The sequence below is a fragment of the Aotus nancymaae genome, unplaced genomic scaffold, assembly GCF_030222135.1.
Source record: "Aotus nancymaae isolate 86718 unplaced genomic scaffold, 86718_ANA_hifiasm-v0.15.2.pri h1tg000012l, whole genome shotgun sequence".
Classification (NCBI taxonomy): Eukaryota; Metazoa; Chordata; class Mammalia; order Primates; family Aotidae; genus Aotus; species Aotus nancymaae.
Window position 1 is genome coordinate 16,307,669 of NW_026988423.1, and position 23,503 is coordinate 16,331,171.

The 23,503-nt window shown below is 44.6% G+C and overlaps 1 protein-coding gene across 5 annotated transcripts; it reads left to right on the plus strand.

The window, feature by feature from the left end:
- Positions 1-1,107: 1,107 nt before the first annotated feature.
- On the plus strand, positions 1,108-20,652 carry LAYN (layilin). 5 transcript variants are annotated; one of them, XM_012470578.3, is made up of 7 exons: positions 1,108-1,439; positions 4,961-5,258; positions 10,741-10,898; positions 15,746-15,778; positions 16,449-16,532; positions 17,295-17,397; positions 19,778-20,652. In XM_012470578.3, the coding sequence occupies exons 2-7, from the start codon at positions 5,143-5,145 to the stop codon at positions 20,139-20,141; spliced, it is 858 nt and encodes a 285-aa protein (XP_012326001.2). In that variant the 5' UTR covers positions 1,108-1,439; positions 4,961-5,142; the 3' UTR covers positions 20,142-20,652. The 5 variants fall into 5 exon arrangements, with proteins under 5 accessions (XP_012326001.2, XP_012325998.2, XP_012325999.2 ...); XM_012470575.2 differs by lacking the exon at positions 1,108-1,439 and adding an exon at positions 1,814-2,022; XM_012470577.3 differs by lacking the exon at positions 1,108-1,439 and adding an exon at positions 2,664-2,687.
- The last annotated feature ends 2,851 nt before the right edge of the window (positions 20,653-23,503 follow it).

Genomic DNA, 23,503 nt, shown 5'->3' on the forward strand with positions numbered 1-23,503 from the left:
GTTCACACCTGTAACCCCAGCACTTTGGGAGGCCAAGGTGGGCGGATCACAAGGTCAGGATATCAAGACCATCCTGGCTAACATGGTGAAACCTCCTCTCGACTAAAAATACAAAAAATTAGCCGGGCATGGTGGCACGTGCCTGTAGTCCCAGCTACTCAGGAGGCTGAGGCAGGAGAATCGCTTGAACTCTGGAGGCAGAGGTTGTGGTCAGCCAAGATAGCGCCATTGCAACAAGAGCGAAATGCCATCTCAATAAAATAAAATAAAGTTGTAGTAGATGTTATAATATTAGAAATGAATCCTTTTCAATTGACATTAAGTGCCTAGCTATCTGAACATTTACATATATATTTGCCTTATCAAACACAAAACTCTTAAGGCAACTGTTAATGTTACCAACAGTTAAGTGAAACTTAGGCAAAAGGACTTGCTAAAGGCCACACAGACATTAAATAAAGAAGAACAGGATCTGAAACAGAACCTCAAATGCCAACTCAGGTGCTTCACCATAAAGAACCAGTTCTGTGGTTGTTTTGATAACCAAGAATTTCTAAAAAGAATATGTGTTGTATGTAACACTGACATATTCTGAGACATAGGGAAGGGCTGTAAATGAACTTGCCATAAAAGTCAGGCCTCATCCTGTTGAGGCCACTCTAGCCTGCCACAGATGCTATTGCCTGCCACAGCAGAGCTCCCGCATTTTGTCAGCCGATAATGAAATACATCCCACTGCACTCTCACCCCCAGCCTGTATTCAGGCTGTGTGTCTAGAACTGCAGTGGCTAGAGGCCTTAGAAGCACCACTGCTTTCTTGGCTGTTTTGAAAAGCAGAAAGAGTAGGTAAGAAGCAGCAAGCTGGAACCAAAATCCAGAGGTCGTGGCCCAGATGGGGCTTCTGTTACGCTTCACAGCAGTATGGTGTGGCAGAAAAGGCAGAAAGATCCACCTTCTGCTACTTAGTATCTTAATCTTTGGACAGGTGGCTCACTCTATTACTTGACTATACTTAAAAGCATTTTGTTTATGAAACGAAAGTGAAACACACCTACTTTGGGAGTTTATAAAAGGAAGCGCACACATTGAGGGTTGAGAAAGCTTTTCCCGAGATAATAGTTTCATTCTTTCCTCGTGGGGGCGGCAAGGCTGAACTCCCTAACTATGACCCCCACCTCCCAGCATATTTCCTGCAAAAGCCAGAATCATTTCCTTCCTGGGATCTGGGACGCCTTTTGGCGTCTGGTGGAAGCCGCTCTCCGTTCAGTTCAGCCGGGAGGGCTCCAACCCAGCCGCGTTCTTTGGACGCCACCCGCGCGGTGTCCCATAACTTTCCTGGCCGGTGGGCACACTGCCTGCGCGAGTATTTGCTCTCTAATGGACCATTCCTAGCTCAGGTGTCGCCCTTCGTGCCGGGACTGCGGCCTGCTGAGCCCCAGGTAGGAATCCACGCCTCGCCTCTCCCTCCGGCCCGCACCCGCACAGCTGGTGAACTTGGCTAAGGTCCGAACAGAGGTGAGATGTGGCGCTAGTTTTAGGCACACTGTACTGGTAACAGATTGCAGAGGAGCGGGACTGGAGGATTCCTCCGCCTCAGGCAAACCCGTGATCTCCCAGGGAAGCTCGGAGCGGGGCGGGGAGCTGGCTCCCGCTGCGACTCGCTCCCCTCCGGCTGGCCGAGTGTCTGGCTGGCGCCAAGCTCGCTGGACCAGGCTGTCGGGGGCGGGACAGTCAGCGGGGCTGCCCTCCCCGCAGTGACGTCCCAAGGGGCGGAGGGGCGACCAACCGACTCCGCGCGCTCCCCCCTCCTCCCGTGCGGTCCGTGGGTCCTCGGGAGATGCTGCTGCCGCGGTTGCAGTTGTCGCGCACGCCGCCGCCCGCCAGCCCGCTCCAACGCCGTAGCGCCGGGGTGTCGGAGGTCGCACCCGAGTCGGGCCATGCGGCCGGGAACGGCGCTGCAGGCCTTGGTGCTGGCCGGGCTGCTGGTGGGGCTGCGGGCCGCGACGGGTCGCCTGCTGAGCGGTGAGTGCGCGCGCTGGGGCAGGGGTCGGTGCCGGGGCGGGGGCTGGTGCCTGAGCGGGTTCGGCCAGTGCACTCACTGCACCCCAGTTGTTGCTGACCCTCTTCTGGGCCGCCACGCTTGGAACTAGGGAGACGTCCCATGCCCCACTCCCAGACGCAGCCCTCCGGAGTCTCCGGCTTCCAGGGAGCAGTCGCACGGCGCGTGAGACCCGCGCCAGTTCCCGGGGCCGCCCAGTTCCCTGCGAGTCCTGGAACGCTCGAAGCCCGTTCCCAGCGCAGAGTTACGGGGTTAGGTTGGAGGATGTAGGACAGGTGGGGCAGTGGGCGAAGCTGCCTCAGTGGGTGACTCTTCGGCCCGCTCCTTTACATGCATCGAGGTAGTCCCTGGGATCATCACTGCAGGGGAGGCTTGCCAGCTGGCCGCTGCCTACCTCGGGCTGGGGGAGGCTGCGGCAGACACGGCGGGGTAGGGATGCTGGATCCGGTACTCCTCGTGTCTGCTGGTGGGGAGGATTGCTGCGTCCAGCGCCTGGAATGAGAGCGCTTAGAGATCGGGAAATAACTCCAGTTAGAGTGGGACGAGCCCCGCCTGACTCCGGGGAATGACTCTCTGCTTCCTTCCTCCTGTTGTGTCACTGCAGCCTCGGATTTGGACCTCAGAGAAGGTACAGTGCTCTGGCTTCTGGCCTCTTTCAGTTGTTCTGCATGTCGAGGGGAGAACATCCGTGCCCTTTCCTCGGGTCCCCTTTGCGGGTGCCAACAGGTTGACCAAATGGGACAGAAAAGACAGGGAACCTCCTCCCAATTTAAAGAATGTAAAGTTGGTTTCAGGGTGGGGCAGGGGCGCGAGGCGGCAAAAGAGGTGGGAAACTGAATTGGCCTGCGTGGGCTCAGTCCTTGGTCGCAGGGAACAGAAGGCCCTTCAACACTTCCTCTTCCTGCAAAGGAGAAGAGAAAGACACTTCCTGAAGGCAGGGGAACCAGACAGGCCTGCGGGCCTCCTTCCAGCTCTGACTGTCTATGGCACTCACTCGCTGACTTGGGATGTGTGGCCAGCCTGAACCATACAGGAAGCTCGCTTAAGGTGTTCTGTTTCCCTTGACAATCCAATGTGGAAAGTGGGGGTTGTCAGGAAGTTCCACTCTGGCGTATATGTTTCTGGGGGCTCATTTGCCTTTCTTCTGCTACCCAATTTGGAGCCAGCTTTGAGGAATCGCAAGAGTGCCTGGCCCAGCCCCCTTCCCCGGAGTTGGGGGCGGCATGAGCATCCCGGCGTCAGCCTCTCTGAACGCCTTCTTGTAAGCAGGTCTGGCTTTTAAGCCCTCCTAATGTGCTGCTGGGCCAGTCTAGTTAGAGTTTCTCTATTAGCAGCAATAGCCAAAGAATGACAGGAAAAGAGATGTGGAACTCTTATAACTTGTTGCTCATTGAGAATTTCTTTATGAAAGTGATGAGAGAAGAAAGAAAATGAAGACTCACTGGAGCTTTCTGGGTAACCTGTATGTGCTCCTTCCCATTTACCACTAATAACGTAGTTATCTCTCTGTGGCCGCTTGCCCTGTATGCTGGCCAGTGTTGGGAATAATGAATGCTATCTGGCTCCCTGCGCAGCTGCAAAACAAGTTGGGAAAATGGGAACATTCCAGAAGTTCTGGGAGGAGGTTACCAAACCAAAATCTTTTACCCCTGGCACTGTGGCAGCATTTCACACCCACAGCCCACAATTTGGCTTTCTCATTGCAGGGGACTACTCCCCGTGTTGATATGTGGTTTTCACTTTTCTGAATCCAGAAACATATGCTGTGTCTTCCTGTGGACTAGGAAGTAGCTTTTGCTCCTGTATTCCCAGCACCCCTCACAGTGCCAGGCACAGAGTGTACACTCATAAATGGTGATTGAATAAAAGGAGCGATGAAGCTAATGTCTCCGTTGCAGCAAGGCTTCAGTCACACAGACACAAGCCAGAGCAGTGTGTACTGTGAGTGATTTGTTATTGGCTCCTCAGTAAAATCCCATTTGTTTGTCTGAGATGATCTTCGGCCCATCAGGGGACAGTCTGATAAGACATATTACATTGTCTCCCAGTAAAACATGAGCCTGGGCTGCAGTGGGGAGCCAGCATTATAGTTCACTGGCCTAGCATGGTTTTGTAATTAGATCTGGGCTTAACGCTGGTGATGCTGCTGATCACCGTGTGATCTTGGCCAAATTACTTAACTTCTCTGAGCCCCAGTTTTCTCATTTGTAAACTGAGCCATAAACAGTATATACATCAGGGGACTATGATGAGGGTTACATGAGATAAAGTATGTAAGTAAATGTTAAGCCCTTACGATAGTTCACAGCACATAGTAAGAGTTCAGTAAACCTTAACTGTTGTCTTTAGGTCAGGGGGCTGACCGTTAGTGGCAGAAAACCCCATGGATCTGATGCTTTTAGCTTCTGCTTACACCAGAGACTGGGCAAACTTTCAGTTCTGCTGCACAGGCAGAGGGTTCCAGAGTGGAGGAGCCCATTCCTGACTTCAGAAAGCCTCTCTTACCTTAAAGAACCACCAGAGACACCCACTTTAAGCCACATTATCCCCTGAGACTGCCTATGAAAGTGTTATTTGCATGCCTTTCCGTGAAACCATAAATCTTCATCTACTTCTCTTCTAAAGGATACTCAAAATAAAACATCTTCTTTTTAAGATTCTGTAATGGAACAAACAAAACATGTTGTCCCTACACAATAAAGACATCAGAGTTTAAATCACTACATCTCTGTGCTGGAAGGAGTATTAATTTGCTCTGAGAACCCTAACTGACATGATAACAGTCCACTGATAAGTAAACAAAATTCCTACCCAGGGATCCTTCCTTCAGATGCCTCCATGCATCCTTGCCCCGGTACACTTTTTGAGACATTGAAATAGGTTGACTTCTTTTTTCTCTAGGGCAGCAAGTCTGCCGGGGAGGGACACAGAGGCCTTGTTATAAAGTCATTTACTTCCATGATACTTCTCGAAGACTGAACTTTGAGGAAGCCAAAGAAGCCTGCAGGAGGGATGGAGGCCAGCTAGTCAGCATTGAGTCTGAAGATGAACAGAAACTGATAGAAAAGTTCATTGAAAACCTCATGGCATCTGATGGTGATTTCTGGATTGGGCTCAGGAGGCGCGAGGAGAAACAAAGCAATAGCACAGCCTGCCGGGACCTTTATGCTTGGACTGATAGCAGCACATCACAATTTAGGTAAGTGTGTGGAACCCATAGCGGCTGACTCATTTGACATAATGTAAAAAAGAGGCAGGCTGGATCCACAGTGCCAGATCAGTGGGGAAGAGAAGACCAACCGGGCAGGCCTCTGAAGGGGAAATAGCACCAGAATAACTGCTGACCAAAGCAGTCAGTGCAGGTGGTGAACTCAGCCTTGATTTGTGCCCAACTGATGTCCAAGGAGCTCTGTTCAGGTGCGCACAGCCCAGCAGCCTTGTTTCAACAGCATACAATGCTTGAAGCCAGTGGTCTGGCTCTCTGGCCTTTTGGACCAGAACCTCATTGAGAGACTGAAGATCCATGGGGCTATGACTCAGGGTAAGACTCCAGTCCACAGGGAATTGTAATAATAGGCAAGAAATCAGAGCCAAGATGTAACTCTGTGGATTGGCCAAGAGTGGCACCTCAGAAAGGCTGCAGTGTGTAGGGACCCGCTAAATGCACAGCATCAAGACTCAGTCATACCCCACCCTGGCAGCATGACATTGCCCTCTTCTCTCCCTAAGAAATGCAGTGACATAGACAAACATCTAAAACATATCAAAATTAAGAGACAGGCATGAGACTGGGAGAAGGTGTGTAACAAACCCAACAAAGAGTTAATATCCTTTTAAGATAAAGAGTTTATGTGTCAATAAAATACTAAGACCCCAAAACATAAAGACACAAAAGACCTGAGCAGACAGTTTATTAAATAGAAAATCAAATGGTAAACAATAAACTCATCAAAAGAATGCTTTTAAAATATATTTTTTAGTATGTACCTGTGTACCCCCCAAAATTTTTAAAATTAAATATATATATATATTTACCTATTATATTTAAGGCAGCACATCAGCATGTATCTTAGTGCACCCATTATGCTGAGCAGGTGCACATCTTCATATAAGTCCTAGGAGAAGCTCCTCCAGGATTCTCATGAGCCTCCCTTCCTGGGAGAAACTTTAGAAAGGAGGGTTAGTAGGATGAACTACACTTGCCATCACTGCAGCTGGTCCCAGGGCCACAAATGGTACTTACTGACCTCCCTACTCTACTAGCCAGTCCATATTCCTTCATCCTCTGCTGGTCTCAATGGTCGACCTTGTGGCATAATCCACATCCTCGTATCTGAAGAATCTGAGGCCCTAGTCACCTTGCCCTTATCATGCTGGAGTTGGTGCACTTTTCCATTGACCAGCAAAATTGGGCAAGTGAATTCCAAGACGCATCTGAATAGATAACTCCTTTTCCATAATATGTGACAGCAGACCTATCTCCTCCTGATGGTTAAGGTCACTTACCTCCTGCCAGAACAATGGTGTCACTTTTTGCGGGCTAGTCCCTGGACACAAGGATCCCAGAGTGTCCAAGTGGTAATGATAGCTCATAATTCACTACGATTCTTGTATCTTCTGGCAAAAGTATTCCCCCGTGGGAACCAAGACCTCTAAACTTCCAGAAGCCAGTGTTGCAGAGACAAGAAGCACAATGTCCTAAGTGGGTCACTGCCAGTGATGCTAAAGCAAGGCTGCTCCTGCTTCCACCCCTTGGCTCCCAGGCCCATGTATTCTTATTCTTGGGAACAGAGGACTGTATAAAGGGCACTTGAATTATTGTCCCTTTCAGAAGTCCGTTGTAGTCAACTTGCCACCAAGTGCCACATTGGTGTTCTCAAGTGTTGGTGCTGTGTCAGAGACTTAGCATTGGTTTCTATTGCTGGAAGTTGAACATTCAGCAGTAGCAATAACTAGATTAGCCCTAGTGAGTGAGGGCCAATCTATTAAGCCCATGCATAGCTTTCATTTCTGCCACTACCTGTTAGTATCTATTGTACTAGCACTGGGGTGGCTGATAACAGGCTGGCTGGCATTACCTAGCCGAGTTATTTTGTCTCCCTGGTTGTACGGTGCCTCTTGTACAGTAGATATTCCCTGGTGGTCTTTAACATCTAATGGAAAGAGTTGCATACTTTATGTTCACTTCTCTTGTATATTAACATCCCTCTATCCAAAACTTCCTAGTCCCCAATCTTCTGGTCTATTTCCATTTAGACTCCCAATCAGCTGGGCATGCCGTTTACTTTACCCCTGAGTTCTTATATATTCTAATCTCCAATAGTTTCCCTTTCCTTACAAAGTAATTCCCTAGATGTACCAACTAAAGCTCTGGCCACTGGGAGGATGTTACCTTACTGCTTTCAAGGCCACCTCAGTGGGACTGCAGTGCAGCTGCTTTCCATTTCACTGTGTACTCTCATACTTAGCTGACCTATCCTTGAACCAGGCTCAGGCTGCCTGTATCAGCTAGTCATAAGGGATTCCTCCATGCAATTACAGGTGTGAGCTAAGGAAGAGGCTCTGGTCCAACAGGGGCAGATGTCATGGAAGTCTGCTTTACCTGCTCATACAGTGCTCTCTGGTCTTGGATATACCTCTCCCAGATCGATTCTGGGCTTGCCCGATCTCTAATTAGGTGTGTCTGACAGTACCTCGCTCATGATGGGCAGGTTGTACTATGTAGTCTCTGGTGCTCCTTGCCTGGTAGCCTGCCAGGAATTGTTTCTCAAAAGGTGACTAATTTTCAGCTACAGATGGTATGGCCTTGCTTCAGACTCCTAGGGGTCTGCATTGTGATTCTCTCATTGAGACTTGTTGCAAACTCTATATGGCATTATTTGTCAGGAACTGTTTCTCAAAAGGTGACTAATTTTCAGCTACAGATGATATGGCCTTGCTTCAAAATCCTAAGTGTCTGCATTATTATTCTCTTATTGAGGCTTGTTGCAAACTCAATATGGCAGTATTTTCCCCACCACTGACGTCTCTAATAATAAGATCTGCTGCGTCATATAACCCAAGTGGCAAATTTGCTTGCACACAGCCTAGACCCAATTCAGAGTTCTTTTCTGCTATGAATCCTACTCAAAAATGGCCGTCTGTCATGTCACCTGATTTATGGGACAGAGAAGTCTTCCAAGGTGTGAAATATGCAGCCCCTAGAGCCCAACGAGACCTATCAAGTGCTTCAGTCTTCAAATTACTGCAAGATGCAATAGTTTGTTCTTTAATTTGAAAGGGATGTTCTGGTATTCCCTAGATCACTAGACACCCATACATTTTATTGAAGTAGTAGGCTCCTGGATCTTCATAAGATTTATCTCCAGTCCTCTGGAGTACATAAGTCTTATCAAAACATCCAATGTACTAACCGCTCTCGCTCATCTGTTCCAATTAGCATGATGTCAGCAATACAGTAGGCCAGCATGATTTTCTGCAAGATGTCTAGGAAATCCAGATCTCTTTACACCATATTATAACAGAGGATGGGAAAAAAATAATATAGCCTTGAGTCAGGACCATAGTATATACTATTGTCCATTCCAGCAGTTTCAGATTATCTTTCTGATACAGAAGGAAACGAATGTGTTCACCAGATCTGTATACTAGGTACCCAAGGGCATGTTAACCTGCTCTAGCAAAGACACCATATATGGCACAGGCAGCTACAATCAGGCTTCCACTTGGTTGAGTTTGTGCTACTCTATTATCACCTTCAGGATCTTCCTGGTATTTTCAGGAGTGAGACTAGTGAATTAACTAGAAATATAATGGGAAACACCACTCTTGCATTCTCTGGGTCTTTAAGGATGACACTACTTCCTGCCGTCTTTCTCTGGATAAGATATTGTTGTTGATTTATTGTCGTGGCAGGGGTGGGGAGGAATGCAGGTTCAAAGGCTTCCCCACTTGACATTCTCCACTGTGATAGCTCTTGCCCCACAGGTAAGTAGACCAAGAGATGATGCAGCTCAACCTGCCCATCATAAGCCAAGTAACCAATGCCGAACTGTACCAACTATCAAATATGTCTATTCAATTCATATATTTGGGGACTTGGGAATGACGACTGGCTGGGTGCCACTATGAGCTGGTCCTGGGCCAGATCTCTATTTAATACCTGTCCCCAGTATGCTCCCACTCTAATGGGTAGCTTTGATGACACTTTTGGTCTGAGTATTAATGTCAACTTGCACCCTGTGTCCAACAACCCTAGTAATATTTGGATATTCTCTCTTCCCCAGTGTATGGTTACTTGAGTAAACAGCCATGGGTCCCTTTAGGGGAAAAATGGGAAGTTATTACCATGTGCACCTGCCATGGTGTTGCAGGGTCCTTCTTACTGGAAACCTGGCATCTCTATCAGTGAGTTCTGGGTCTGAAAATTGGCTCAAGTACAGAAATTATATGCCAGACATAATATTCAACCTATAAGACAAACTAATGTAAAACCATAAGGCCAGTGGGGAGGAGAACAAGACAAGTCAGGGTAGGAGGCCCAACAGGGCTGAAATCTGGACTGGAGATAACTAATGAGGTGCCCCCAGCTGTCCAGGCATAGTGTTCAAGGAGTGTTTATTGTAAGCTAAGCTATTTTCCAGGAAATTCAATCCAGTGGGTGCAGCAAAGGATCTTCCTTCTAGTAGACAGTAACACAGGCTTCAAGCAGAGTCTTACTGTGGTGTGACAGAGAAAGCTGTCTCTTAGCTGCCTCTTTCCTGCGGAGGGCTCTGACAAGAGCTAGGCAGAGCAGCATTGCCTGCTCTGAGCATCAGGGAAAGATCTGAGCCCCAGAAAGAAAACAGCTCAGGTGACTAACCAGGCAGACTACAAAGCCCAGCCCTGAGTCAACACGTGGGGTGAATACTCACAGATGTAAACTCTCCATAGGATCCAAGACTTTAACCTGGCACCCACATATCCAACTGGGTGGCAGCACCATTTAATTTCAAGTGCCACTGGATAGTAGCGTAAGGTTGCTAATGCACCCCTCTGGGGGGCTAGGGAGACAAAGACGAGGCATCTGGAGGTGGAGGCTGAGGGGCTCATCAGCCTGATCAAGTGAAAACGACTTAAAAACTGAAAAAGACCAAATGGTCCTTTTGCTTTTGCCCCCACCCCTTCACCTGTTTTGACAGCCTCTGTGTTTTGGAATGTCTTGCTCATGTGCTTGAATTTCTTATCTACTTCCCAAGGCTGAGTTTGGTAGCTATTGAAAAGCATGGAGAGATTAGAGCAGGGCAAGCTCTGGATGAGGTAAGTCATGTGTCTTCTTAGTGCATCTGAGAGCTAAAAAAAGACAAACAAACCCAATTAGCAAAAAGCAAGAAAGAAATAAGGTCGTCCAGCCTACCACTGCTAGCTTCTTTTTCTCATAATTGCTTTGCAGACATATATAATGACATGTTCCTCCCTGCAAAGAGGTTGTGGCAAATGTCAGATGATTGATTGTGATGTCCATATGAGAATGCGTGTGGTTCTACTTGTTGGCAGCACTTCAATTCCTCCCTCTCTCTGTATCGTGTTCTCAGGCAGAATCTTATGTTTATGGCTCAGTGGGACTTGATGGGAAAACAAAGGCTTTGAAGTCTTAGGAGATCCTCCTCCAGTTGCCTCCACTGCTGATCCCTTTCCTACAGGAACTGGTATGTGGATGAGCCGTCCTGCGGCAGCGAGGTCTGCGTGGTCATGTACCATCAGCCATCGGCACCCGCCGGCATCGGAGGCCCCTACATGTTCCAGTGGAATGATGATCGATGCAACATGAAGAACAATTTCATTTGCAAATATTCTGATGGTAACGCATCCTCTCCCAAGCTATGCGGCTGAATTCTCAACCTCTCTCATTTCATAAGCAGCTGCTAATACCAAGAATTTGTCATGTGGTCTCTGAGAAAGCTTGTTGCAAATGCCAGCAACATAAAACCTTAGGAGTTCTTGTAAAGGGCAATGTAATGACAATTCCTCACTGAAGAGTAATCCTAGCAAAGGAAAGGTTATCAGATGTTAAGATAATGGACGAGAAAAAGAAAAGATCTAATTTATGTGGGATAAAGCAAGTCTTACAAGAATGTCAAGAAATAAAAAAGCCCTCTAAGTGCACAACCACAAATGATTACTCTTTCCACATGTGAGGTTGGCTGTAGGGGCTTAGAATAAGCTGGCCATTGCTCCTACAAGTCTTCTAACAGCCCTGTGAGATTATTTTCTGGGGCTTTAAGGAAGCAGGATACATAGATAAATGATAAAGTACACCAATTGCACTTTCACTGGGCAGAGGTAGTAGGTACTTTGATGAGCAGATTTAAATTCCCAGACCACCCTGTATATAATGCCTTGCAAATTCAACTTACATTTGCTTTCAGATCTGTTAGGGTTTTAAACTGGCTACAAGCCTGTAGTTTCACTATACTGGGGTTTCTGAGACTTCTCCATTATAACTGACATATTTGAACTTGAACTGATTCTTAATCTGCCCGTGAAGTTCCTCACCTCCCTGATGCCAACAGCTTAACCCTAGTTCTTCATTCTTTCTTCATAGGAGTAGTGACTTGTTAGTTATATCTAGTTTGGGACTAAGTAATCCTGTCATTTTTAAATTGTTTGAACTGGACTATGGTTTGGTGGCAGTTTTTGCTGCTAAAAGATGTTTTTCTCTCTTTTTATCCTCTCGGATGAATTATTCTCTCCAGTGACCTGGCCCTCCCCACCATGCAGCATTGTCTCAGACAGGGAGATTGCAAAGACCTAGACTGACTTAGCAAGTCACCCTTATAAACCAGTGAAAGCAAAGCACTCGTTACAAACCGGCTTTCCATCACTTTTGTTAATTATGTTCTATTATTAATAGCTCCATGGTTTAAATTTTTGCACTTCCTTTAACAGTTTTTGAAATGTGAGATTTTGAAATTTGCTTTAATACCCTTTTATTTTTGGACTTGGCACTTTAAAAAAAAAATCACATTCTTCATTACTTTTGCTATTGCCTGTATTAATTACACTGAGTGCTGGCAGGAAAAAGATGGCACACACAAAGGGTTTAATGAAGACAGTGTAATAAAAAGGACATTTGCTGAGGTGTAGGCAAAGAACAGAGATAGTAAAATATCCAGGCACTAGCTACAGTGGGAAACTGTTACTCCCAGGCCTAAAGGATTAAAAGTAGGGAATGGTTTTAGCGGAACCAGGAAAATCTTGGGGTCATGAAGGAGGACCCACCTAACAGGAGCCATTACCACAAAATGCAGCTACTATCAAACCATGCTGACGTGGGATGGGGGCATGGGGAATAAATACTGAGACCTCTCTTTCCTCCTATCCTCTGATCTTCTGCCTTTGTCTCTCATTGGCTAAGTCCAATTAGAGACCAAAGGACAAGGGAACAAGGACGCCCCGTTGAAACAGTTTATAGAGCTCAACCTCCCAAGGCACGGGGAAGAACAAAGAATGGATCCAACAGAGGGAGGGGGCGCACATGGAGAAAAACTAACACACTGCATGTATGTGGCCACCCATGCCCAGAACAGTTCACACACTTTAGCATGCCAGAAGAGGATCAGTGTGACCAGACCCTTGCCAACCTGTCCAGTTCAATTCTTACCACTCTAATTCCTTCCCCATACTTTTCCAACACCTTTGTATCAAATGGAATCCCCCAAGAGCTCTTAATTTCTGTTTCCTGTGCTTACAACACCCCTTTCCCAGCCAACTCATTCTCACCCTTTGGCTTCAAATCAGACAACACCTTCTCTCCTAACAACTCCTAAGTGCAACCGGTGATCCTGGGTTGGATCCTGGACCATGATGTGATGATTTTATATAAATGGCATTATTAAGAAAATTGGTAAAATCTGAATAAAGTCAGTGGATTAGAAAATAGTATTATATCAATGTTGATTTCTTGGTTTTGATCATTGTACTGCGGTTATATATGTAAAGGCTCCTCTCCCTTTGTAAATATGGATGAAAGTCTTCAGTAGCAAAGGGGCACCATATTGGCAACTTGTTTGCAGGAACAAAGTTATATATGTGTTTATGTGTGTGTGTGTGTGTGTGTATGCATGTATACACACACACACATAAATATATGCGTATGTGACACAAAGAGAGGCAGAGAGAAAGAGGAGAGAGAAGAGAGAGGGAAAATAATTAAGTAAATGTGATAAAACGATAAGGTGAAGGATATGGGATAATTCTTTGTACTATTCTTGAAATTTTTCATAAATCCGAAAATATTTCAAAATAAGACATTAAAAAAGCAACTTCCTTTGGAAAGCCTTCCAGGGCCCCTCAAAGCTAGGTTTGGCGTCCCTCCTATAAGGATCATAGCACCTCACACACACAGTACTTTAACTGCCCAAGGCTATCCCCTCCACTACATGATTGGCATGAAGTCTGGAAACTTACCTGTTTAACCACTTGGTGGGTTAGGGAAGCTCACTTCTGTGGTTCCAGCAGGAGGGCACATCATCCCATTATGCCAGAGTAGCAAGAAACTAGGTGAATGATAATATATAAAACTAGATTTGAGAATACAATTATGTGGAGTAGGTGGCATGCTAGCGATATCTGAACACTTGCTTACTTCTGGGGTATGCTAAAGGCACAGGCATCTTCAGCGAAAATCAGAAACAAATCATGAGTCAACACAGATGCACATGCAGGGATTGATGGGAATGCTGCATTGATGTGCTGTGTTTAATTTTGCACTGTGGATTGAAGTACAGAGGGACAACAGTATGAAAAGATCATGTATTGAATAGATCATATTACATATGCCAGTGTAATATCACAAAATCAATGTTAATTAATATTCTCCTGTATTTCCAGATTTTATTGCCATCCTGTAGAATATAAGCTCCTTAGAGGGCTGAGATTCTTTCTCATTTGCTGTTTTATCTCTGCTACCTAGCACAGTTATGTCGCCTTACTATTTTAATTTTCATTTGAATTTATTTGGTTGAAATCCCTTTATAGCTACTTATTAGCTGTGAGATTTAGGCAAGTTACTTAATCTCCCCGAATCTTGGTTTCCTCATATACAAAACCAGAATAATAATAAGGCCACCTCACAAGGCTGTTATTTGGATTAATTGAGTTCATTTTTGTAAAACACTTAGAATTCTGAGACCAGGCACAGTGGCACACGCCTGTAATCCCAGCACTTTGGGAAGCTGAGGCAGGTAGATCACTTGAAGTCAGGAGTTCGAGACCAGCCTGACCAACATGGGGAAACCCCATCTCTACTTTAAAAAAATGCAAAATTAGCCAGGTGTTGTGGCACATGCTGTAATTCCAGCTACTTCGGAGGCTGAGACAGGAGAATTGCTTGAACCTGGCAAACAGTGGTTGCAGTGAGCCAAGATTGTACCACTGCACTCCAGCCTGGGCAACAGCGTAAGACCCCATCTCAAAAAAAAAACCACTTAGAACAGTTTCTCTCATATAGTGGGCATTGTATAAATGGGTTTTTTAAAATAAATGGCTTTACATCACCCATATATACACACACAGATACACACACTTATGGGAAGACGACTAAAAGTTTGTGTCCTTTCTGAGTAAAACTTCAGAATGGGCTTGACACATCCTGGCCTTAGGATTGTGATTTTTTAAGGTCTTTCCATCAAAGACCCTGTCCCTGGGAACACCACAGCATCTGATTGGCATGAGACTCATTGCCAATACAGCACGTGGACATACTCCCAGTCAAAAGCAAAAACATTTTATGTCAATTGTCTGTTAAATCTGATATTCTCAAGACACTTTGAAATACTGAGTACAGTAACTAGAGCTCTAGATCACCAGCCTCTGCCTTGGTGCTGGCCAGTGATCTACTGAGCCCCTAAACCACTTCCACTACTTGGAGATCAGTGTTTGCTGCCCTCTAAAACATTCCTACTATAAACTGATAAAATATCTTAAACTGCGGCCGGGCGCGGTGGCTCACGCCTGTAATCCCAGCACTTTGGGAGGCCAAGGCGGGTGGATCGCGAGGTCAAGAGATCGAGACCATCCTGGTCAACATGGTGAAATCCTGTCTCTACTTAAAATACGAAAAATTAGCTGGGCATGGTGGCGCGTGCCTGTAATCCCAGCTACTCAGGAGGCTGAGGCAGGAAGAATTGCCTGAACCCAGGAGGCGGAGGTTGCGGTGAGCCGAGATCGCGCCATTGCACTCCAGCCTGGGTAACAAGAGTGAAACTCCGTCTCAAAAAAAAAAAAAAAAAAAAAAAAATCTTAAACTGCTTTCAAATAATCCAGGCCAGGAGTGCAAGGGGAGAGCTCGAGTAGGCTGTTGTTGAAATTAGATTAGCTATATATCCATAGGAGTCGAAGCTGTGTACACAGGGTACATTACATCAGTCTCTACTTTTTTGTATATTTGGAAATTATCATATTTAAAGGTTCCTAAATACTTTTTGAAAAATAAGAAAAGCACAGAAATAAAGCTGGGGAAGGTTAATCTTTGCGCAAAAGCAATTCTTTTGATTTACTCGCCCAGTTCCTGATATCTGATAACAACAAATAAAGTTTATTGGAGGACTGAATCAGCAAATAAATGGGTACCATGCTGTGGCTGATTTCATTCAGATGCCCTGAAAAATTACTTATTATTTTTGTTTTTGTTTCTTTCTGCTGCAGAGAGACCAATAGTTCCTTCTACAGAACCTGAAGGTAAGCTTGTCATTTGAGATTTGAGTTAACTGGGGCTGTTTAATAGCCCCTCTTCACAGGTTTAAAGCCATATGTCCTTTGGACCAGATTATTCAACAGAAAAACTACTGGTATTAACCCAGGCAGTTGGGACAGGTAGACACACACCCAGCCTTGACAGCTAATTTAGTCATCTCACTTTCCAGTGGTGTCTGTTTCCCTCACAGCTGAAAAGCAACAGTTACAAGTTCCTTTCAGCAACAGTTGTAAATTCCATTTCAGCAACAGTTACAATTTCTATTTGGGGTGTTACTTGTCATTATTGACAATATGAAAGGAATCATTTAATCTAATGAGACAAAAAAAATGAGCCAAACTGATCATTTATGTCCTAGAAGTGAGTCATGGGCCCTTCCCCTTGACACTTTGGTATTTTATGTACCTTGATGTCAGCTGCCTGTTGATTGTTTTGGTACCAGATTGTTGACAGCAAGGGTCTCACCAAAAAGAAAAAGACAAATTAAATCTCTAAGGCAACACATTCAACCCTTTACTTTTCTATGTTTATAGATGGTGCTGGTCAAATCGCTACTGCTTTTTTGCATCCCAGTTTGAACATGGTAGGACCTCAAAGAATACTTGAATTAGGATGCCTTTCTCCAAGTTCACAAGTCCATGTGTCTCTCTCCAGGTGAGGGAACAGAGCTGACAACACTTGTACTTCTAGGAGAAACACAGGAAGAAGATGCCAAAAAAACATTTAAGGAAAGTAGAGGTCTGTACAAAACTCTCCTGGGAAAGATGAATAATGAGACTCCCTTGATCACAAATTACTCATGATTGAATTCCCTAACTTTGTTCTTTCCCACAGCTACCTAATAGAATAGACAGGGCATGTGTGACTTTAAAAAAGCTGTACTAAATGCTAGGTTTGTCAGTGAAATATGCAAATGGAACTATCCTAAGATGACTGGGGTGATCAGACAGGAGGTGAAAAATTTGCATGAAGACAGAGACTTGGGAGCCACTCAGAGGTCAGGCGGGGTGAGGTGGAGTGAGGGCTGAGAGAGAAAATGTAGAGAAATAAGAGCAGAAAGACCCAAGCTGTGATGCATAATATCTATGATTAATATTCATCAACACTGCCTCAACGGCCCCTGCTTTACTAAGGGAGGACAAAAAAAGAGGGACTCCTTTTTCTCTGAAAAAAAAAAACAACAAAAAAAGAGGCTTAATTAACAAAAGTACCCTTCTGATATTTGCAAGAGACCCACAAATTTAAACTGATTTTCATTATCACTTAGGGTAATAGGACGGGTAGAAAATTCTCATTTGTTGAAATCAGAAGACTCTGCTAATTGGCTAGATGTGTCTCAGTCAGATTGGGCTTTTTTGTTTTGTTTTTTATTTTTTAATTTCAATAGATTTGGGGGTACAAGTGGTTTTTGATTATTATGTTTTTTAAAGCCTGTTTTGAAGCACAGAAAAACAAAACAAAAAACAACCAATGCTGATCATGTGATTTCCTTCTTCTCAGAAGCTGCCTGGAATCTTGCCTACATCTTAATCCCTGGCATTCCCCTTCTCCTCCTCCTTGTGGTCACCACAGTTGTATGTTGGGTTTGGATCTGTAGAAGAAGGCAAGTAAAACCTTCACTGTGTAAACCTTTGCATCTTCTGCCCTCTGAGATTTGGATATTGCCCTGTTTACTTCATTAAAAACCATGGTGCACCAAGAGTGTCACCACTGCAGATTTGAGAGTAGATTCTCTAACAAGCCAGGGCATCCGGAAGTACTGGGCATTTGTGCTTAGTTGTGATTAAGAGAGTGATCCTACATGCTTTACTGTGTGTATATGGAAGATTTTAAAACAACTTGAAGGATGAAATTGCATTATTCACCTCCTGTGCACCCGCATGTCACCCAGCAAAAATGCTCTCACAAATGTATGCCCTTGCTCTGAAAATGTTTGTGGACTGAGTGAAGAAATGAATAGTGAGCCACATGAAAAATGACTGTTGCAAAGCATTCTGCTAAACATCTGAAACTAAACCACTTCATTCAAAATGAAAGAGCCAAATTCGTTTTCATTGACTTTTAACTCAGTACACAAGTATCGAGTGCTATAAAATAGCTACATTAGGTGGCATCAACAGTATCTGTATATGGTCAGGATCATGTGCTACTTTTTTTTCTTTTGTGCTTTTTTTTTTTTTTTTTGGTACTGAAAGCTCTTCTTAGTTACCTTTTTATTCTCCATCATCATGGTATATGGCGAAGATGTCTAGTATTACCATTTTACAACTCAAAAACTAAGGCCCAATTTAAGATTTGACTCCTTTTAAAGACCAATTTGAGATGAATTAGTAAGATTCCAACGTAAAATTTCAGTTAACTGTAACTTCCTTATAGGATTATTATGAGGATTAAGGCAGTTAATGCTTGCAGAATAGGCATATGCTAAGTACTTTAAAATGATAGCTATTATTGGGATTATTTTATTAGTTATTTCCTTTGAATCTAAAAGTAGAATTTAGTTCAAAAAATTACAAGTATATTTTCCAACTGCTTACTCTGCAGTTGGTTCTTGATTTCCCTTCCTGACCATCTATTCTGCACTTCACCAGGACTTGGGAATTATGACTCTAAAGCTGGAGTGTCTGTCTATCCCAAGGGTTTTCGTGCCCCAGACCCCTGCAGCAGTCTGGTGAAGCCTATGGACTCCCTCCAGAACAATATTTTATTTTATTTACTATTTTTATATATATATATATATATATATATTTTTTTTTTTTTGAGACGGAGTATTGCCCCATCACCCAGCCTGGAGTGCAGTGGCACAATCTCTGCTCACTGCAACCTCCACCTCCTGGGTTCAAGTGATACTAGTGCCTCAGCTTCTCGAGTAGCTAGGATTACAGGCACATACCACCACGTCTGGCTAATTTTGTATTTTTAGTAGAGATGGGTTTCACCATGTTGGCCTGACCTCAGGTGATCTGCCCACCTCAGCCCCACTAAGTGCTAAGATTATAAGCGAGAGCCACCACATCTGGCCCAGAACAATATTTTAAAAGCATAAAATACAATTCATTGGGTTACAAAGGGAGCAAAATATTTCCAAAAATGAATAGTGATTAATAATACATGTACTCCTTTATTAATGTGTCTTTATTTAGTGCTGGGTATAATTATTATAATTGTGAAGTAGAGATAAGGGTAAAATATTTCAGGACATCTATAACTGTGATATGAAAATATAATTTCTAGTAGTGATCAAGTCAAGGATATTATTAATTCTGCTCTGTTTTATTGCTTACATTCATAATGGAAGGACATGCTAAATTTCACTTATGGATGAGTTGAGTTTTTTGTTGTTTTGGTTTTTTTTTTTTCTTTTTTTTTTTTTTGAGACAGGGTCTCACTCTGTCACTCAAGCTGGAGTGCAATGGTACCATCACGGCTCACTGCAGCCTTGACCTCCCAGGTTATCCTCCCACCTCAGCCTCCCAAGTAGCTGAGACTACAGGTGTGCACCACCATGCCTGGTTAATTTTTGTATCTTTTGTAGGGATGGGGTTTTACCAAGTTGCCCAGGCTGGCCTCAAACTCCTGTGCTCAAGTGATCCACCTGCCTCAGCCTCCCCAGGTGTTAGGATTACAGGCATGAGCCATGGCACCCAGCTGAGTTTTTGTTTGTTTTTTTGTTTGTTTGTTTTGTAATGTGATATTTTTTTCCTATTCAGTTCTATTCCTTGACCCTCCAGGGACTCGAGGGACCCCAGGATAGTAACCCTGACCACTCGGGCAGCAGTGAATGACAGATACACAATCACTTTGAACATAACATCTCCCTGGTTGGTTCCCTCCCACCTTGAAGCCCTGGCCTGTAAGTTATATAGGTGAGAGATGCAGCAGGTAACTGCCCAGGGCTGCTGCCTCCAGTCTGAACAGGAAGCACAGGGGTATTCTCAATCACCTGTTATGAAATACTCAGCCCTTGTTTTCTTTCTTCCTAGAAAACGAGAGCAGCCAGACCCTAGCACAAAGAAGCAACACACCATCTGGCCCTCTCCTCACCAAGAAAATAGCCCAGACCTAGAGGTCTACAATGTCATAAGAAAACAAAGCGAAGCTGACTTGGCTGAGACCCGGCCAGACCTGAAGAATATTTCATTCCGAGTGTGTTCGGGAGAAGCTACTCCCGATGCCGTGTCTTGTGACTATGACAACATGGCTGTGAACCCATCGGAAAGTGGGTTTGTGACTCTGGTGAGCGTGGAGAGTGGATTTGTGACCAATGACATTTATGAGTCCTCCCCAGACCAAACGGGGAGGAGTAAGGAGTCTGGATGGGTGGAAAATGAAATATATGGTTATTAGGACACATAAAAAACCAAAACTGACAAGAATGGTAAAGAAATGATAAGCAAGATTCTCTTATTTTCTATGAGGAAAATATGCCAAAAGTCTGAACAAGCTTAGATCAGGTCCTGCGGTTGAGCATGCGACCCCCACGACCTCCTGTTGGATGCCCACGTTTTTGCTGTATCCTTTATCCCAGCCAGTCAGCCAGCTCGACCTCATGAGAAGGTACCTTGCCCAGGTCTGACATATAGTAGAGTCTCGATAAATGTCACTTGATTGGTTGTTTCTAACTTTTAAGGGACAGTGCCTTACCTGGCAGTGATAAGGATGGGTTGTGGGGCTTGGAAAACCACCTGTAAGTTCTGTTTTCCTTGCTTTATACAGCAGCACACATCATCACACAGACAGAAAATACAGAATCTTTTCAAAGCCCACGTATGGTAGCACAGCCTGGCCTGCACATCAGCAATTCTCATATCTGTTTTTTTTTCAAAGAATAAAATCAAATAAAGAGCAGGAAACAGAGTGTTAGTCTGTGTCTACAGCCCTTCCTCTGCCTGTGGCCACAGGGTACCTTTTTTCTTTCTCCTGACATCCAAACTTGGAAATATATGACTACTTTCAAAACTAAAAGTGGGGCCAGGCACGGTGGCTGATGCCTGTAATCCCAGCACCTTGAGAGGGCAAGGTTGGAGGATAGCTTGAGTCCTGGAGTTCGAGACCTGCCTGGGCAACATAGCAAGACTCTGACTCTACAAAAAATTTTAACATTAGCAGAACATGGTGGTATGTGTCTGTAGTCCCAGCTACTCAGGAGGCTACGGTAGGGGACTGCTTCAGCCCAGGAGGCTGAGGCTGCAGTGAGCTAATATCATACCACTGTTCTCTAACATGGGCAACAGAATGAAACCCTATCTCTAAACAAAAAGGTTTTTTAAAGAAACTAAAATTGAAATTTGCGTCTCAGCTTCTAGGCTTATTTGTACTCCCATCCCTTTATACTGCACGTTGTTCTGTTTTCATGTTTGTTACTGCAGCATCAATGTAACTTACTAATAATGATGAGAATTCTACCTTTTGTTTGCAGACCTCGCTGCTTCAGTTGTGTTTGGTCTCAAATTCAGAAAAAAGTTTCTCGACCCAACATCAATCATATACGTGCTGGAAGTCTGAAAGCCATTATTTAAATCACCGGCAACTTCCTTCAATCAGCTTCACAATCTCATATTTTAACCTTTTCTCATACGTCTTATTTTTTAATAGATAAGCAACTTTGCCTCACATATGGGGCCCCAACCCCTAGAGTTAACCAGTCTGGGTCAAAGCAGTATCGAATGTCATGGATCTGCCAAATTATCTGCCCTACTGGGGAAGTGAATATAATGGGGAAAAAAAGCATCATGTCTCCCTGCTTTGGGAAGTGTGTTTTGTGGTTACATTTCAAGCAAAAACTGAACACATGGTCCCGAAGGACCGATTCACTGCTCTAAAATGTCCAAGGTCCCATTCTTGCTTCAGACAGCCTGGCTGTGTCATCTACCCTGTATCCTGCACTGTGCCGCACAACTCTGGCCCTTATTAAGCTGCAAGCTCCACAAGAGTAGGAGTCTTACCTGCCGGTCAGCATCCTACCTCCCGCAACCCATGGCAGCACCTTGCAGCGAGGCAATCAATGTCTGTTGAAAGGATGAACAATGCATCTTTTCGGATTAATGACAAATAGTTTGAGTATTTCAACTTAAAAGTTTGTTTTTCACAGTCCCCCTGAGTGGAGGAGGTAACTGACTCATTGTAACTGGAACACCTCCCAAGAAGGAAGCATAGTAACAAGTAAACAGATGCTGGTGAATTGTGCTAACAACTTACTTTAATTATGTCACTCATGCTCGAACTGAGGACCCACTGTTAATCTGTAAAGAGAGTAAGGTTATCATCAGAGCAGACCCTCAGCATCTTCCCTTCCCTTTTTTCATTAAGGTATTGTCTCCTCTGGGACCCACAGATCTCATCTGTGTCTGCACACAGCCAGTCTTACCCGCATTTTAATTATTCACTTTCTTTTTTTCTCCTCTGGTTTAGTAGCTTGAGTTTACCCAACTCCACTTCTGTCTCTAATAACTGCACTTCACTTAGGTAACAAACATTTGCTAAATGTTGAGGGTTTGCCATGTTCCATTGAGCTTGAGCTTATTCATTGAGCTAGTATCACGTGGAAATTTAGTAGGCTTGTTTCATCGTTGCTATGATTTGAATGTTTGCGTCCTTCAAAACTCAGGTTGGCCAGGTATGGCTGATGCTTGTAATCCCAGCACTTTGGGAGGCTGAGGCAGGAGGATTGCTTGAGCCCAGGAGTTCAAGACCAGGCTGGGCAACTTAGGGAGACCCTGTCTCTATAAAAAAAAATAATAAGAAGAAGAAAATTAGCTGGGCATGGTAGTGCATGCCTATAGTCCCAGCTATGCAGGAGGCTGAGGTAGAAGGATCACTTGAGCCCAGAGGTCAAGGTTGTAGTGAGCCATGATTGTGCCACTGCACTCCAGCCACAGTGACAAGTGAGATCCTGTTTCAAAAAGAAACCAACCAAGAAAAAACAAAACAAAAACTCACGTAGAAACGTATTTCCCAGTGTGGCAGTATTGAGAGGTGGGGTCGTTAAGAGATGATTGGGGCATAAGGGCTTTGCCCTCAGGAGTGGATCAGTCCATTCCTGGATTAATGGGTTTTCACAGGAGCAGGACTTGTGGCTTTATAAGAAAAGAAACAGAGACCTTAGCTAACACCCTCAGGCCCCTCACCATGCTATGCCCTGCGCTGCCTCAGGACTCTATAGAGAGTCCCCACCAGCAGCCCCTCAACCTTGAGCTTCTCAGCTTCCAGAACTATAAGAAATCCATTTTGTTTCTTTATAAATTACCCATTTTTAGGTATTCTGTTATAAACAACAGGAAATGGATGAAGACAGCCACTTAAAATCGTATTTTCCAACCTTTTTTTCCACTGTGACACACATGACATAAAATGTATGTATCAGACAACCACTTGAGTCTCTTCACTCGACAAACATTTCTGTTTGCTTGTTTGTTTGTTTGTTTTTTGGGACAGAGTTTCACTTTGTTCCCCAGGCTGTAGTGCAGTGTCATGTGATCTCAGCTTACTGCAGCCTCCACCTCCCAGGTTCAAGCAGTTCTCCTGCATCAGCCTCCCAAGTAGCTGGGATTACAGCATGCACCACCACACCCAGCTAATTTCTGTATTTTTGTATTTTTGTAGAGACAGGGTTTCACCATGTTGGCCAGGCTGGTCTTGAACTTCTGACCTCAAGTGATCCGGCCGCCTCAGGCTCCCAAAGTGTTGGGATTACAGGTGTGAGCCACCGC

Bases quoted from the DNA above. Each gene is read 5' to 3' on its own strand.
- LAYN (XM_012470575.2), top strand. From the start codon at position 1,938: ATGCGGCCGGGAACGGCGCTGCAGGCCTTGGTGCTGGCCGGGCTGCTG. The intron at 2,023-4,960 runs GTGAGTGCGCGC...TTTTTTCTCTAG, and splicing joins GACGGGTCGCCTGCTGAGCG to GGCAGCAAGTCTGCCGGGGA. The intron at 15,779-16,448 runs GTAAGCTTGTCA...GTCTCTCTCCAG, and splicing joins TCCTTCTACAGAACCTGAAG to GTGAGGGAACAGAGCTGACA.